At 33.8% G+C, this 13,435-nt stretch overlaps 1 protein-coding gene across 2 annotated transcripts; it reads right to left on the bottom strand.

The window, feature by feature from the left end:
- Positions 1-402: 402 nt before the first annotated feature.
- mi (cyclin E-interacting protein minus) lies at positions 403-13,131 on the bottom strand. Of its 2 annotated transcripts, none has more exons than XM_089705172.1 (7): positions 11,955-13,131; positions 10,448-10,836; positions 6,330-6,485; positions 3,226-3,357; positions 2,240-2,792; positions 1,478-1,653; positions 403-1,205 (listed from the first exon to the last, which is right to left on the bottom strand). In XM_089705172.1, exons 1-7 carry the CDS (start codon positions 12,936-12,938, stop codon positions 818-820), a joined length of 2,778 nt encoding a protein of 925 aa, XP_089561298.1. In that variant the 5' UTR covers positions 12,939-13,131; the 3' UTR covers positions 403-817. The 2 variants fall into 2 exon arrangements, with proteins under 2 accessions (XP_089561298.1, XP_089561299.1); XM_089705173.1 differs by having other exon boundaries at positions 2,240-2,777.
- Positions 13,132-13,435: the final 304 nt, after the last annotated feature.

Below are 13,435 nucleotides of genomic sequence, written 5' to 3'. Positions count from 1 at the left end.
TAAACATGCTAAATATGAACATATAGATTAATTATTTAATTATTTTTTTATATGCAATTTTATAGCTATCTTGAAAAGCACAAACTTAACTTTTCAGATGTCATGTCGTTTTTAAAATACCTTTTTGCAAGTCAATTTCCTAATAAAAATTAAACTGTCTACAACTTTCGACCAAATATTTTGATTTTCCAAAATTAGACTATAACTGGTTTTTTGTCTTGCCATAGTGTATTTGTGTATGTCTATGTAAAAATGTAAAACAGTAAAATTATTTTGATAAGTTTTCTTCCTTACTAAGAATAAGAAAGTTTGTGTTAAACCATTGACCACCGAGCGGCCCGATCGGGCCGAGACACAATAGATTTTCTATTGTGTCTGTGATCCGAGGACTGACGGATTAAATGCCATTTGAAAATTACGATTTACTTGGAGAACTTTATCAATAACCGTTAATTCATTCTACCTTTGCCTGACCGATATTATTAGCCCGAGTATTAACTGAATTAATATTATGTTATTTAAAATTATTCAGAAATAACTAAAAATAACTTACAGGTTGATGGATACGGCAAAAACTTCACACTCAAGATGTCTAAAATATTGAAATATTTTTCACAATGACATGGATGGATAAATATCTTGCTTGCTACAGAAAGTTTGGCTTCAACAACCTTACATTTAACAAACACAAAATGTTAACGATCACAAATTTAAGTACCTTACGAAATTTTATCTTTTCGCCACAGTACACAAATACACTGCACCAATTCACAAATCACATACAAAATAAATAGTTACCAAAAATCACTAGATACACTCATCGTTTAGGAAACTCCACATTGTCAAAGCTAATTTGCCGTCTTGCTCTCATTTTGGCCGCTTCCTCGAACGACGGCATTGAGTTCGATCTAAACTGTACTTTATCAAACATGCTCGTACTTGAATTCGAGTCTATATTAACCAATTTATCTTGTAGTATGTTCTTAGAAGCACTTTTCGGTTCTTGTACTATGTTTTTATTCGTACAGTTCTCTTTAATTTGGGCGGTTAATGTGTGGGGTTTAGATTTCAACTGCTGGTAAGCTGTCGCTGATATGTAGCCTGATATTTTGTTCGTTTCGTTCGCTAGTTTTATTTGTTCGTCTTGGAAACACTCTTCGACCGTTCGACCTTGGATTATGGCGAATACGTACTGCCTTGCCAACCTGAAAGAAGACATTCACATTAATATTATTAATATTCAATTAAGTGATACACATTAAAATTGGTTTATTATCATAACTTAACAACAAACCTATAAACTGTAGACATTCAAAGGTTGGGTAACAGAAAATAATCAAATCATCAAATTTATTTCTAAAATTTCACACTAGAAGTAAATTCAATCAAAATTAACCTAAGTCAACAATAATGTGTATGGACTTCCCGAAATAATATTATAAAAAAATACCTTTTTTTTAGTAAACAACAAACTCACTTGAAAAGCGTATCTGACGTGGAAAGTTTAGGAGCTGCCAATTTAGCAGCATGAGGCGGTAATGTCAGCAATCTTCTAGTTAGCTTGGCTAATGACGATGCTTTCTCTTTGAAGCCCGGGGACGACATTCGCCACCCGTGGAGGCGTAGAGCTTCTGATACTGCCCAGAGGAGTTTCTGTACAATAATTAAATTAATTTTTAGAAATAAATCAAAATAAAGTTGAAGTCAATTATCAATCTTGGCATAAGTTTAGTATGCCTTAGCATACTAAACTTATGACAATAAAATAAAAAATTGTATGGTCCTTAGACCATACAATTTTTTATTTTATTACTATGCTATGTAAGAAAAATGCCTTAAAATTGCTTTTTTAGGCAGTTATGCATTGAAAAAGCTTTAAATTAATCCTACCGTAATATATATAAAAAATTCAAATCTTAACTATTAGAGCGTATACGCACTATGCGGGTAGCCGTCCGGCTGACCGCAAGCACAATTATGTACGTAATATTCATTTCTATGCGCACTGTGCGGTCTGCGGTAGCCGCATCGCAGTGCGCATAGAAATGAATATTCCGTACATAATTGTGCTTGCGGTCAGCCGGACGGCTACCCGCAATGCGGCTACCCGCATAGTGCGTTTACGCTCTTAGGCTATTAAATGGGGAATATTACGTAATCGTTGAGTTAATTTTGTAAATAAACAAGAAAAGTCAAAGCATAATAAAAACTTCAAATAACATAAAAAAATTCAAATTACCTTCTTATGAGTTTCATTCAACTCTGCACTATTCCTGGTCGATAGCATTTCCGATGCTCGTCTGTTAAACGCTACTGCTTTAGCACTACCGAAATCGCCTCCAAACGACAGACTCTTTGCTATCTTACTCCTATTAGCCTCAACATCATCATCAAAGGGGTCTCTTTTCCTTTTTAGGAAATGATCACTCTGCGTCCCATCCATACTTTTAGTTTCAGCTGATCGTACTGGCGAACCAAATAAAGCCCGTCTCGATTTCATAGCTTGATTCGGCACTGACATACTAGATACACTAGGCATCGGCTTTCTATTCTCCGGACTAATGAATAACGCTCGCTTCAAAGTTTCTCTATTTGGCTGTGATTTGCACAAGTTATCGTCCAAAACCAGCCTTCGCATGGCTTTTTTCTTACTAGAACCGCCAGTTTTCGGTGTTTTCGCTGGTGTTTTCTTGCCTGGCGTCTTGCGTGACGGTGTTTTCTTGCCTGGCGTGCGTTTAGTTCTAGGGCTCTTTCGTTCGGCGGAATTGATCAGCTTTCTGTGCGGGAAGTAACTTGAAAAATGAATTAGTCAATGAGTGTTATAAGCCATAGACGGTATAGAAGAAATAATTATAATATTAAAGTATTAATATAATTGTTCAGTTAATGCAGTGCTTATATTGAGGTTAAGGTGCAATAAAAGATGTTATAATTTGAGTGAACGTGTGAAATAGACAAGCCATTGACCACCGAGCGCCCCGATCGGGCCACGACACAATAGATTTTCTATTGTGTCTGTGATTCCGGGGACTGATGGATTAATGATAGGTTCATTTTATGTGTAGATGTACTAAACTGTAAAGAAATTCTGTAAATCTGTAAATTATCAAAAATAACTTAGTTACATTTTTAACTACACTTATCAAAAACTATTATTGTTCTCTCTTTCACTCTCTAAGAAATACAAGATTATTATTTACATTTCTACAAATTTATGATACTTACTTCTTATCAATGAGGACCATTTTGCTAGTTGAAGTCTGCGCCTTCTCTCCAATTGTAGCTGCACTACAGAATGCTTGTCGTCTCCGCGCTAAATGTGATAGACGACGCCCGGGTGATTTGGCTTGTGCCATTCTGGAAAATTAATTATATTATTCAAGTGAAGTCCCATGTCCCCTACAGATGCGTTATGCATACATCTGTGTAACTGATTGATACACCTCCACCGGGATTTATTTTATTTACTAGATTTCCGCCCGCGGCTTCGCCCGCGTTTTCAAAGGAAAACCCGCATAGTTTCCGTTCCCGTGGGATTTCCGGGATAAAACCTATCCTATGTGTTAATCCAAGTTACCCTCTATATGTGTGCTAAATTTCATTGTAATCGGTTCAGTAGTTTTTACGTGAAAGAGTAACAAACATCCATACATCCATACTTACAAACTTTCGCCTTTATAATAGTATTAAGATTTATTTATTACACTTTATTGTAATACAATCATTAAATAACAAGAAACAATAAAAAGAAAATATGATACTAGAAAGATGTAGTACAACTAGCCTTATCACTAAGCAGTGATCTCTGCCAGGTAACCACAGGGAGAAAGGTGAAAAAGCGAAATATTTAGTAATAAAATTTTTCTATTTTTAATTTAATGAAATTAGATAGAATAACAGAAAGATAATTCTTTCTGGTTCTAATGAACCAAGGACCCCACGGATCTATGCTCACGCGTCAATTATACTATTAATAATTTTAAAAAGAGCAACCAGAAAATGTGAGTTATTTATCTATTTCCACAAAATATTGCAAAGTATAGGTATATTAAGAAGAGCTGGAACGTCAACACATTTACACATTGCACATGTTAGGCCGGGAGATACTGACACAAAATTTCGGGCCATTTGTAACAGGATGGCGGTCTAGAGGGGTCTTAGTACGCAATGACTAAAAGAAAAATGATGGTCAGAACTCAGGACGCTGGTACCGGTGGACTAGTCGCGTGGGCGTTAGTCGAACTCGTCGGATAAATAGCGAAAGTCCAACGATTTGTAACACAAAAATTTTAGAATTTACCGATATCCCTTAAAAAAGATGTAGGCGGTAGTGTCATGCCATACAGTTACGATGTGACTTACAGTCCGCCATACCGACGTGAATGCGTTGATTTAAAAAAAAAACAATTCAACCATTTGTACCGAGCTCACTTTTGCACAGGTAACCATCGTCGTGCAGCCATTTACTAAAATTGCCATGCCATACTTTTCGGAAGATTCCAAATGGTCGCCATACCGCGGAAAACTCAAACGATTTGTAAATCGTTTGACTTTCGCTATTTATCCGACGAGTTCGACTAACGCCCACGCGACTAGTCCTCCGGTACCAGCGTTCTGAGTTCTGACCATCATTTTTCTTTTAGTCATTGCGTAATAAGACCTCTGTAGAACCGCCATTCTGTTACAAATGACCTGAAATTTTGTGTCAGTATCTCCCGGCCTATGTATGTGTCATATTTTGCAATTGTTTATAAATACAGGGTGATGTAATTGGTGTAGTACGAATATCTAAAAATCTATGAAGAATTTTGTGATACAGTAAATGGAAGAATTATAGACTATTTTACAGTATTTAATAAAATCATTTAATTTTTTGTTCATTTTCATTAGAAATGTCAATTTTTCTCACCAAGGTGGAAGTTTGGATGATAAGGATCTTGTTAGAAAAATATAAATTTTGACTAAAATCGGCATTTTTTTTTTCAAAAATCAAATAACTAATTAATAATCAGAGTTATCACATTATTAAAAAAATAAGCCAAACTATACACAATTTTTACCTACTTGATGCAATCCTCAAAGATCTCAACCCAATAGAGTTACTATGGGGCATTATTAAAGGGAAAGTAGCATCACAAAATGTGAACTTTAACTTGAAAACTGTATAAGAATTATTTAGAAAGGAAGCAAATGCTATTAGTCTGGATATGTTTAGTGACGTTTGGAGAAAGACGCGAGAACACGAGGAACAAGTCAATAACTGCGTTAAAAACAACCGACTTCAAACTTGCACTTGCAACATTTACAAATACAGACAAAAATGCTCATAAAATAAAAACTACTGGGCCTATCCGAATAAAATTTTTATGGGACCAATTCGACACCATCCCGCATCGAACAAAAAAAGAATCACGTAAATCGGTTCAGAAACCACGGAGTAATCGGTGTACATACATAAAAAAAAAAAAAAAAAAAAAAAAACATACCGGCCGAATTGATAACCTCCTCCTTTTTTTTGAAGTCGGTTAAAAATATATTCAATTGGAACCAAAAGTAGATAATTACACTGACTCATTTATAATAACATTAAGAAATTCCGACAACGAAACATCGAGTTCTTCGAGCGATGAAAGTTACAGTGAAGTAGAAGATTACGATTATGATTAAATAGATTCTTCTTCTTCTCTATAGATACTGCTTTCTGAATTGGTGGTAAATGTTAAAACTGTTAAACTGTTATGACGATTCAAAAGTGCTTCTAGAAGAAGTCTAATTGTATAAATGTTTGAGTTTGAGTTTAAAACCAATAGTGTGAAAATTATACAATAAACATGTAACACATATTTGTTAGCGCGTATTGGTAGGTATTACGTACTTACTACAAATATAATATTTCTTAGATATCTTTACTCGACCAAAGTCAGGAATTTAATTATTATTTGATAATTGAATGATTATTAATACTTTTATCCAATTGATTATTATTAGAATAAATAATTAACTTCATCAATTGATTTACTTTTAAATTATAATTTTACAGGTAAATTATGAGAGCTTTCATAAGTAATTATATTTGCATATACATATCTACAACGCACCCATTTTACAATTCAAGTCTAAAATGAAACTAGACTCTAGAGTCGCATTTATTTTTGAACATACTGTAAGTGAAATTGCATAAGTGTGAGTACTGTGAACATGCCAGCTTTCCCTAATTGACCGATACAGTAACTAGGCATTCGTTGGTTTATTGAAACATCAACCAAGGAACAATTTAGTTCAATTATGCTGTCAAGAGTATAAAAATAGGATGAGTAAAAAGAACTTACTTAATTCTCAGAGCTTTTCGTTTACTAGCGCTACTGGGGGACTGCAAGCCCCCAGAATATATATTAACACTGGTATCTGTTTCCGCACCAACAAACCGTTCAGCATATCTCTGCATTAACATCTCATATTTCTCTGTGTGACTTGTTAGATTGTAACTGGAAGGGTAAAGAAATTATAGTATGGATTTGGGTTGTTGAGGAAGTGATTATGAGGAAGAGGAGGAGGAAGAGGAATTTTCACACACAAATTTAGGGGATGCGGATGAGGAAGAGGATATTTTTTTGAGGAAGAGGATGCGGATGAGGAAGCGGAAGAGGAAGCGGATGAGGATGAGGATGATAGGAAATTATAATCAAAAAAAAAAAAAAAAAAACTTTTAAAATTAAAAATTAAAACAAAAGCCATTCTCCTGTCTCTACATATTGATGTTTAAGGTTAGGGGAGGTTAGCTCGCCCGATCGCGAATTTACAAAGCCTGTTAGTACTATACTATTTGAGTCACGAGCCGGACTCAGATGAGCTTTTGTTTATACATATTACTCGAAAAAACCGAATCTATATCAGTGCCAGAAGCGACATTAGGCGATTTCCACAAAAAAAAAAACTAACTGGTAGATATTATTATGTAAGCTTAAGGGCTTGGTCTAGTAGTGCAAACAAATGCATCCTGTCATCCTATATGTAAATAATACAAATGTACTAAGGGAAAGATGCTCCACTTAATTTTTAAAAATTAAATAATTCGTATGCATAATTTAATATTCGTAATAAGTACCAAAAATGACAATTTGAAACAATTTTCGTGAAAATTACACCGGGTGATTTTTTTTTATCAGTACACAAAATTTGCGAATACTTTCTATTGATATCTTCAAGTTCATGTTTATATAACTGATCAACTTTTACAAAGAAATTTTGAACGAAATATAAAAAAAAATAAGCTTTCCATACAAAATGCATAACTCTATACATTTTTTTCGACCTAAGTTTCTTAGTGAAAGTTGTTCAGTTTTCTTCCGCATTCATGTCTTTTGCCGGAATTAGACATTTAACTTCTACTATAGTCCGTTCGCGTTAAGAAAATAGTGAGTCATCGTTGTCCGCCGGCCTGGCCACGCCCCAAATTAGAAAGTCGAGTTCACAGTGACCAGTTGAAATCTGACCTTCGAACGAAACGGTTGTGTATTTTGCGTGACTCGTTCAACAATAAATTTTGAAAATGAATACTTCACCAATTCGAAAGAATAAAAGTGGATCAATAATCCATAGCGGAGAGAGACGCATAATTTACAATGTTTATAAGTACTTTAAATTGTAAAAACAGCAAGTGCATGCGGTAAAAATTCTTTCATAATAAATGTAACTGAAGAATCTAGCGATACTGAATAGTGATTTAAGTAATTTTAAGACATTTTTTTTCCATTAATAATAATTTAATGTTTAAAAAAAATGTTTGTACTTTTTCTCCACTGTGAATACACCCTCATCCTGTAGTTGCACTGATGACTCACTATTTTCTTAACGCGAACGGACTATAGTCCCATTTTCCCTTTTTGATATGGGAGTGTATAAAGTAAATTTTTTAGATATTTCTCGTTATACTTTTAAAAAGTTATTATTGTCATTTTGCTCATTAGGTAAAGTAATTTCGATATCAGTTTTAAGTTTTTTGATACCTGCAATAATAACGTCATAATCGCCTGCACATACTTATCGATTACACCCTGTATACAATCCACCATCCACATTCATAATGTTTTCCTGTCCTCCTCTCCTTTACGCTGTTCACCGATACATTTTAAATGAGTAAATCTGCTACCACTGAAGGATGTTTCATTGTGATCAGCAAATTTTCACCACTGTTGTCGATTATTTGTTTTTCATTTTTAATCAGCAATTGGGAATCATCAGTTTTGTTTTTTGCAGATTGGTGATGTACCCTAACAATACGTCGAAAAGGGAAAGCATCAACGAATTATCGTTTTCGTCCTCTTTTTTTATTCTTCGCGACTTTGTTACTTCTGTTTGTTTAGTTCTCAACACCCACTGAATTTTCTATGTTATTGTGATCTTCCATTACATCTGAGTTTTGATGATGTGTTGATAATCCATTCGTTTTAATATTGGTACTTAGAGTTGGTAGACTAAACTAGAAATGGCGGACTAAATTTGTCAGCGCGTCTGTAAGATCAGAATATAAAACCAACATCCTGTATTTAAGTTACAAAATTAATAATCAAACAAAATGCCGCTACGTTGAAAATGACTAGAAGAAAAAATTAAAACACCTCGGATCAATTTTGGAGTAAACAAATCATTTTCCCCGTATGGGGATTTCCCCGGATGAACTTGGGAAGTTCAAGTTCTCAATACAAGTTTATATTATATTTCGTATTCCTCAAACGAAAAATAAACATTTTTGGAACTTCAAAAAAATTATATTATAAGAAAATTTATGAGCTTACTTTAGTTTTAAAGAAATATACATCCCTTTACTGACACCCCGTAAAATAAAGAAATTGTTGCCAATCACCTTTGCAATCTATTTGGTTTCATTAACTTTATGTTCGAAGATAATTTTTTTTCTAGTAGTTACACGCGTATTTTTTTCGTTTATTTTCCATATCGAAATCAAATGTTTAAAAATACGAATATTTGCACAAAACTAAGATAAAAATAATCAATTAACAAAAATATTAAATTTAATGAAGTAGAGCAACTTTCACTTCAGTATGAAGGAAAATCGAGCGTAGAGCACACGTCAGAACGCTCCGGCCCAAGGAGCGCGACTAAAGAAATTCGCTAGGATTTTTCCTAATTATTTTAAATATTTTTTTTAATATTTAAAGAATTATCAAAATTCAAAAAAAAATTTTTTAAAGGATTAATACTCATTGGTCTTCAACCAACTCGAATAAATTAATGGAAAAAATAACTTTTAGCAGTATTTATCAATAGATTTTGTAAGGCAAAAAATGGGAAATTTAATGAATTTATAACGTTCTAATTAAGAAAATCATAAGTTTTTCGGCAATTGTATTCAGCAGTTTTTAATAACGACTATATAAGGATAATAATGTGCTGATCAGATTGTGTAAATTGTAATCGGTTGCAACGTAGTGAGTGCACAAACTTAGCTCGAAATGTCTTTGGGGGAAAGAGACTTATCTTGAAGGCCTGATTAAGGTAACATAAAGTAACTTTATAAATGTGAAAAAATTCACGCGCATTGCGTATATAACACTAATTGATAAACAAGAAAAAAAAATTCAGTTTATCATTTCATTAGCCGGGAAAAAATTGTCAAATAACTTGTTGAAAACGCAATTTTGCTAAACTGCAGCCTTAAACAACTTGTTTGTTTTTTAATTTAAAATGAAAACAAACATTATTTGGTAAAATATGTTTCGAGTATGAGAGAAAATGTTACATTATTATGTTTAGAGATAAGTGTTAGGCGCAGATATAAATATGGCGGTAAGACTCTACTCTTGTTCGTTAGTAGAGTCCGACTCGTAACTCAAATACATAGTTTAAATTAAATAGGCTTTGTAAGTTCGCCGCCCGATCGGATCAGCATCCTCATAAATTTCCTCAAAATTTTGAGGAAGCGATAGCGGAAGAGGAATTTTTTATTTTTATTTTTGAGGATGCGGTAACGGTAGAGGAATCCAAAATATTGCGGAACTTCCGCATTATGAGGAAGCGGAAGAGGAATCCTCAACAACCCTAGACTATGGATCGAATAAAAAGTTTAACAATAAGTTTTTTTGATATGATTGACTAAGTATTTAATCTTTTTATTCAGCATTTAGATAAGAAATAGCAAATTGTTTAAAAAAAGCATTGAAAATAAGTTTTGGGGGCCTAAAAAACCACAGATTTCTTGACTCATATATCAGACTAGTTGCGCCCGCGGTTTCATCCGCGTGGCTTCGCTCCTGTTGGTCTTAGTGTGATGATATTATATAGCCTATAGCTTTCCTCGATAAATAGGCTATCTAACACCGAAAGAATTTTTCAAATCAGACCAGTAGTTCCTGAGATTAGCGCATTCAAACAATCTCTTCGACTTTATAATATTAATTTAGATATAGATTAAAAATATGATACTCACTACACATCATAATATCTACACTTCAATAAATCCGGCCATGCATTCTCCTTCGCTTCTGCTTCTGAACTAATTTTCAATTCGATACTTTTGTCATTTATACTTGAATTACCATCTTCACACTTAGAAGTATTTCTGCTAGAACAACTTATTTTCTCAAGTTCCACAGTCGATTTTGATACATTTTCCGCAGTTTCTTGGATAGAATGGCATATCTCTGGTATTTGGATGAATGAAACCTTTTTCGTGGGTGTCATAGAGTTTTCCTCTATATTTATTGTCTGTTCTTCGTTGAATGTCGGGAGGAAGGCATAGTATTTCTTGAGCATTTGAGTTACGTCAGTCTTTAGTGTGGTCACTGAGGGTGGGGGTAATATACCTTGAAGTGTTTCCTATAAAAGAATAAATAAACTTATCAATGAATTTATGACAAACTAGCTGTGCCGCGTGGTTTCACCCGCATTACTCAGCTCCTGTTGGCCTTAGCACGATGATATATAACCTATATTACTTGTGGATAATGTACCTTTCGAATAGTGAAAGAATTTTTAAAATCGGTCCAGTAGTTTATGAGCCTGTTCATTACAATCAAACAAACAAAGTTTTCCTCTTTATCACATTAGTGTAGATAGGAAAATATCACATAATCATAATTAAATGTTATCCAATTTATGTATCAAAATAATGTTAATATTTTAATGTTGTTACAAAACTTGTACATTGTTGTCTACAAAGAATTTGTTTTTTTTTTAACAGCTCAATGTTTATTTGTATTCTTGTTCTGTCTAACAGAAACAGCTGTCTACATTTAACTTGAACAGCTTTCTCATGTGCATACTTATCGTAATATGAGATTAAGTATAAAGGAAAGAAGCATCTTAAAATCTTAAAAAAGTGGATATGTTTAAGTCTTGTAGTCATACATTTAGTCCAGAAGGCTACACTTTCTTAATCTACTATATAAAAATAAGTCGGGTTTTCCTTCCTGACGCTATAACTCCAGAATGCACGAACCAATTTCCACGGTTTTGTATTCGCTGGAAAGGTCTCGGGCTCCATGAGGTTTATAGCAAAGAAAAGGTGTCTCTGGTGGCGAAACGGAGTTCGCGCGGTTTGCTAGTATAGTATAATATAAGTTTCACCAAAATGAAATAGTGCGCATCCATTAATATTTTTAATATTTTATTGAAGTGTGATCATTAACTGTAATTATTGTAATAATTTAAATTATTTACACAATTGAGATATTTCATGTGCATTCCTCAGGTAATGTTTACATATTCAATACATTTCAACATAGATAATGATAGGAGAAGTTAGATAATATTGTTAATGATGCCAAAAACTAACCTAGTTTTATAAGTGTTGTTCACTTTGTTAATTAGGTTAGCTTTTATTGATAACACACAAAACATAACCTATATCTTAACCTTAATAATAATGCATTTTTATGTTATTTATAGATTTATAAATAAAAGAGAGCATGCACAAATAAAGCAGTACTACAAACCTGAATCCTCCTAACTTTTTTCTTTTCATATATCTCAACGTCTTTCAAAAACGTCCAAAATGGTTCAGGTTCTGGATCATTATCAGTTTCATCACCGTCCGAGAACATGTCTGGTGAACGAACACCACTGTCAAATGAGGCTTCTAATGAGGAGTAGCTCTGCTCCAAATTCCACTTTGAACTATCCATTGTCTCAGTTGAGTCCTTGTCAAGTTTATCCTGGTATTGAGAGTCCCCACTACTCTCCGTCCTGCCATTCCTCGAACCACTGGTACTCCTTTCATCTACATTAAATGCCTGTATACTTTTTTCGCTCGTCTGAATTTCGCTATCGACTCTCGATTCCGAATTTTCGTCATTATTTAAAACATTAGCTGTGCTCAATGCTGTCAACGGATCCACGATGGGCTTCAATTTCTGAACATGCTTTAGCGTGCCATTGAACGAAAGCTCGCTAATTGGAAGTTTGAACACATTTTCATGAACAACGTCCCGAAACATGGGCACGCTGTCCACGGCGTTATTGCTGTTTTCCATCATAGATGTTATGAAAACAGGTTTCTCACCCCCGGATTTGGATTCTTCTGAAAAAACCCGAACCTCGCCGAGGTCAGACTTGTCAGTCAAGCATTGTTCTGACGACGACCCCACAGATGATGTTATCAAGTAAACACTAGACGATTTTTCTATCAAAGAATCACTATTTATATCTTTTTCAACATTGTCATATATTTGATGAAGCGAATCACTGACTGGTTCAATTAATTGCACCCCATGTTTATCTAAATTCGCTGGGACTGCAACAGAAAGGTCAATGTTCCCTCCACTGTTAGAACTGTCATAATCACGACTGCTCGAAGATGCAGATTGCTCACTATGCCTATCGTCAAAATGTTCTCTAACATTAAAACTTCTCATATAACGTTCATATAGAGAAAAACTATCACTCATTGAAGGGCAATTTGAGTCTTCAAAGGATTCCATCACCACTACTACATTGTCATATAGACATCCAATTGTTGACAAAATACAAACTGAACAAAAACATTTTTTAACTTTGAGCCATTTTAAAACGAAAACTTACAAATACACTTATGTTTATCGTTAGTTTAGGATGATAATGTGTATTTACTATTTTTATATGGAAAGATGCATGGCGCCTAACTGTGCGGCGACATCTTTATTTTTTTTTTATCAAACGACGGTAACTTTTTTTACTGAACTAAAACGATCTCGGATACGAGGTTTTACGGAATATAGATGCTGCTAATGGTTGCTTGTCTGTTTGTTTGTTGATAATTGTGTCAATAAGATTACATTCATCCTTATCTTTAACAAATATTTCGTTTTGTATATTTATATAAATTCACCCGCTGACCTTGGGTTTTTAAATGAGTGTGTGAGTTTCGGGTTTTTTATTATTTAATTGCATATTATATATTTACACTCATCTATCGTATTGAAATATGTATAGTATTTAT

The sequence above is a fragment of the Colias philodice genome, chromosome 16, assembly GCF_061535455.1.
Source record: "Colias philodice isolate Cphi_HAF_F1 chromosome 16, ilColPhil1 Martin Lab GWU primary, whole genome shotgun sequence".
NCBI lineage: Eukaryota > Metazoa > Arthropoda > Insecta > Lepidoptera > Pieridae > Colias > Colias philodice.
The sequence above is the reverse complement of the archived record's forward strand: the minus strand, read 5'-3'. Positions and strand labels throughout refer to the sequence as shown.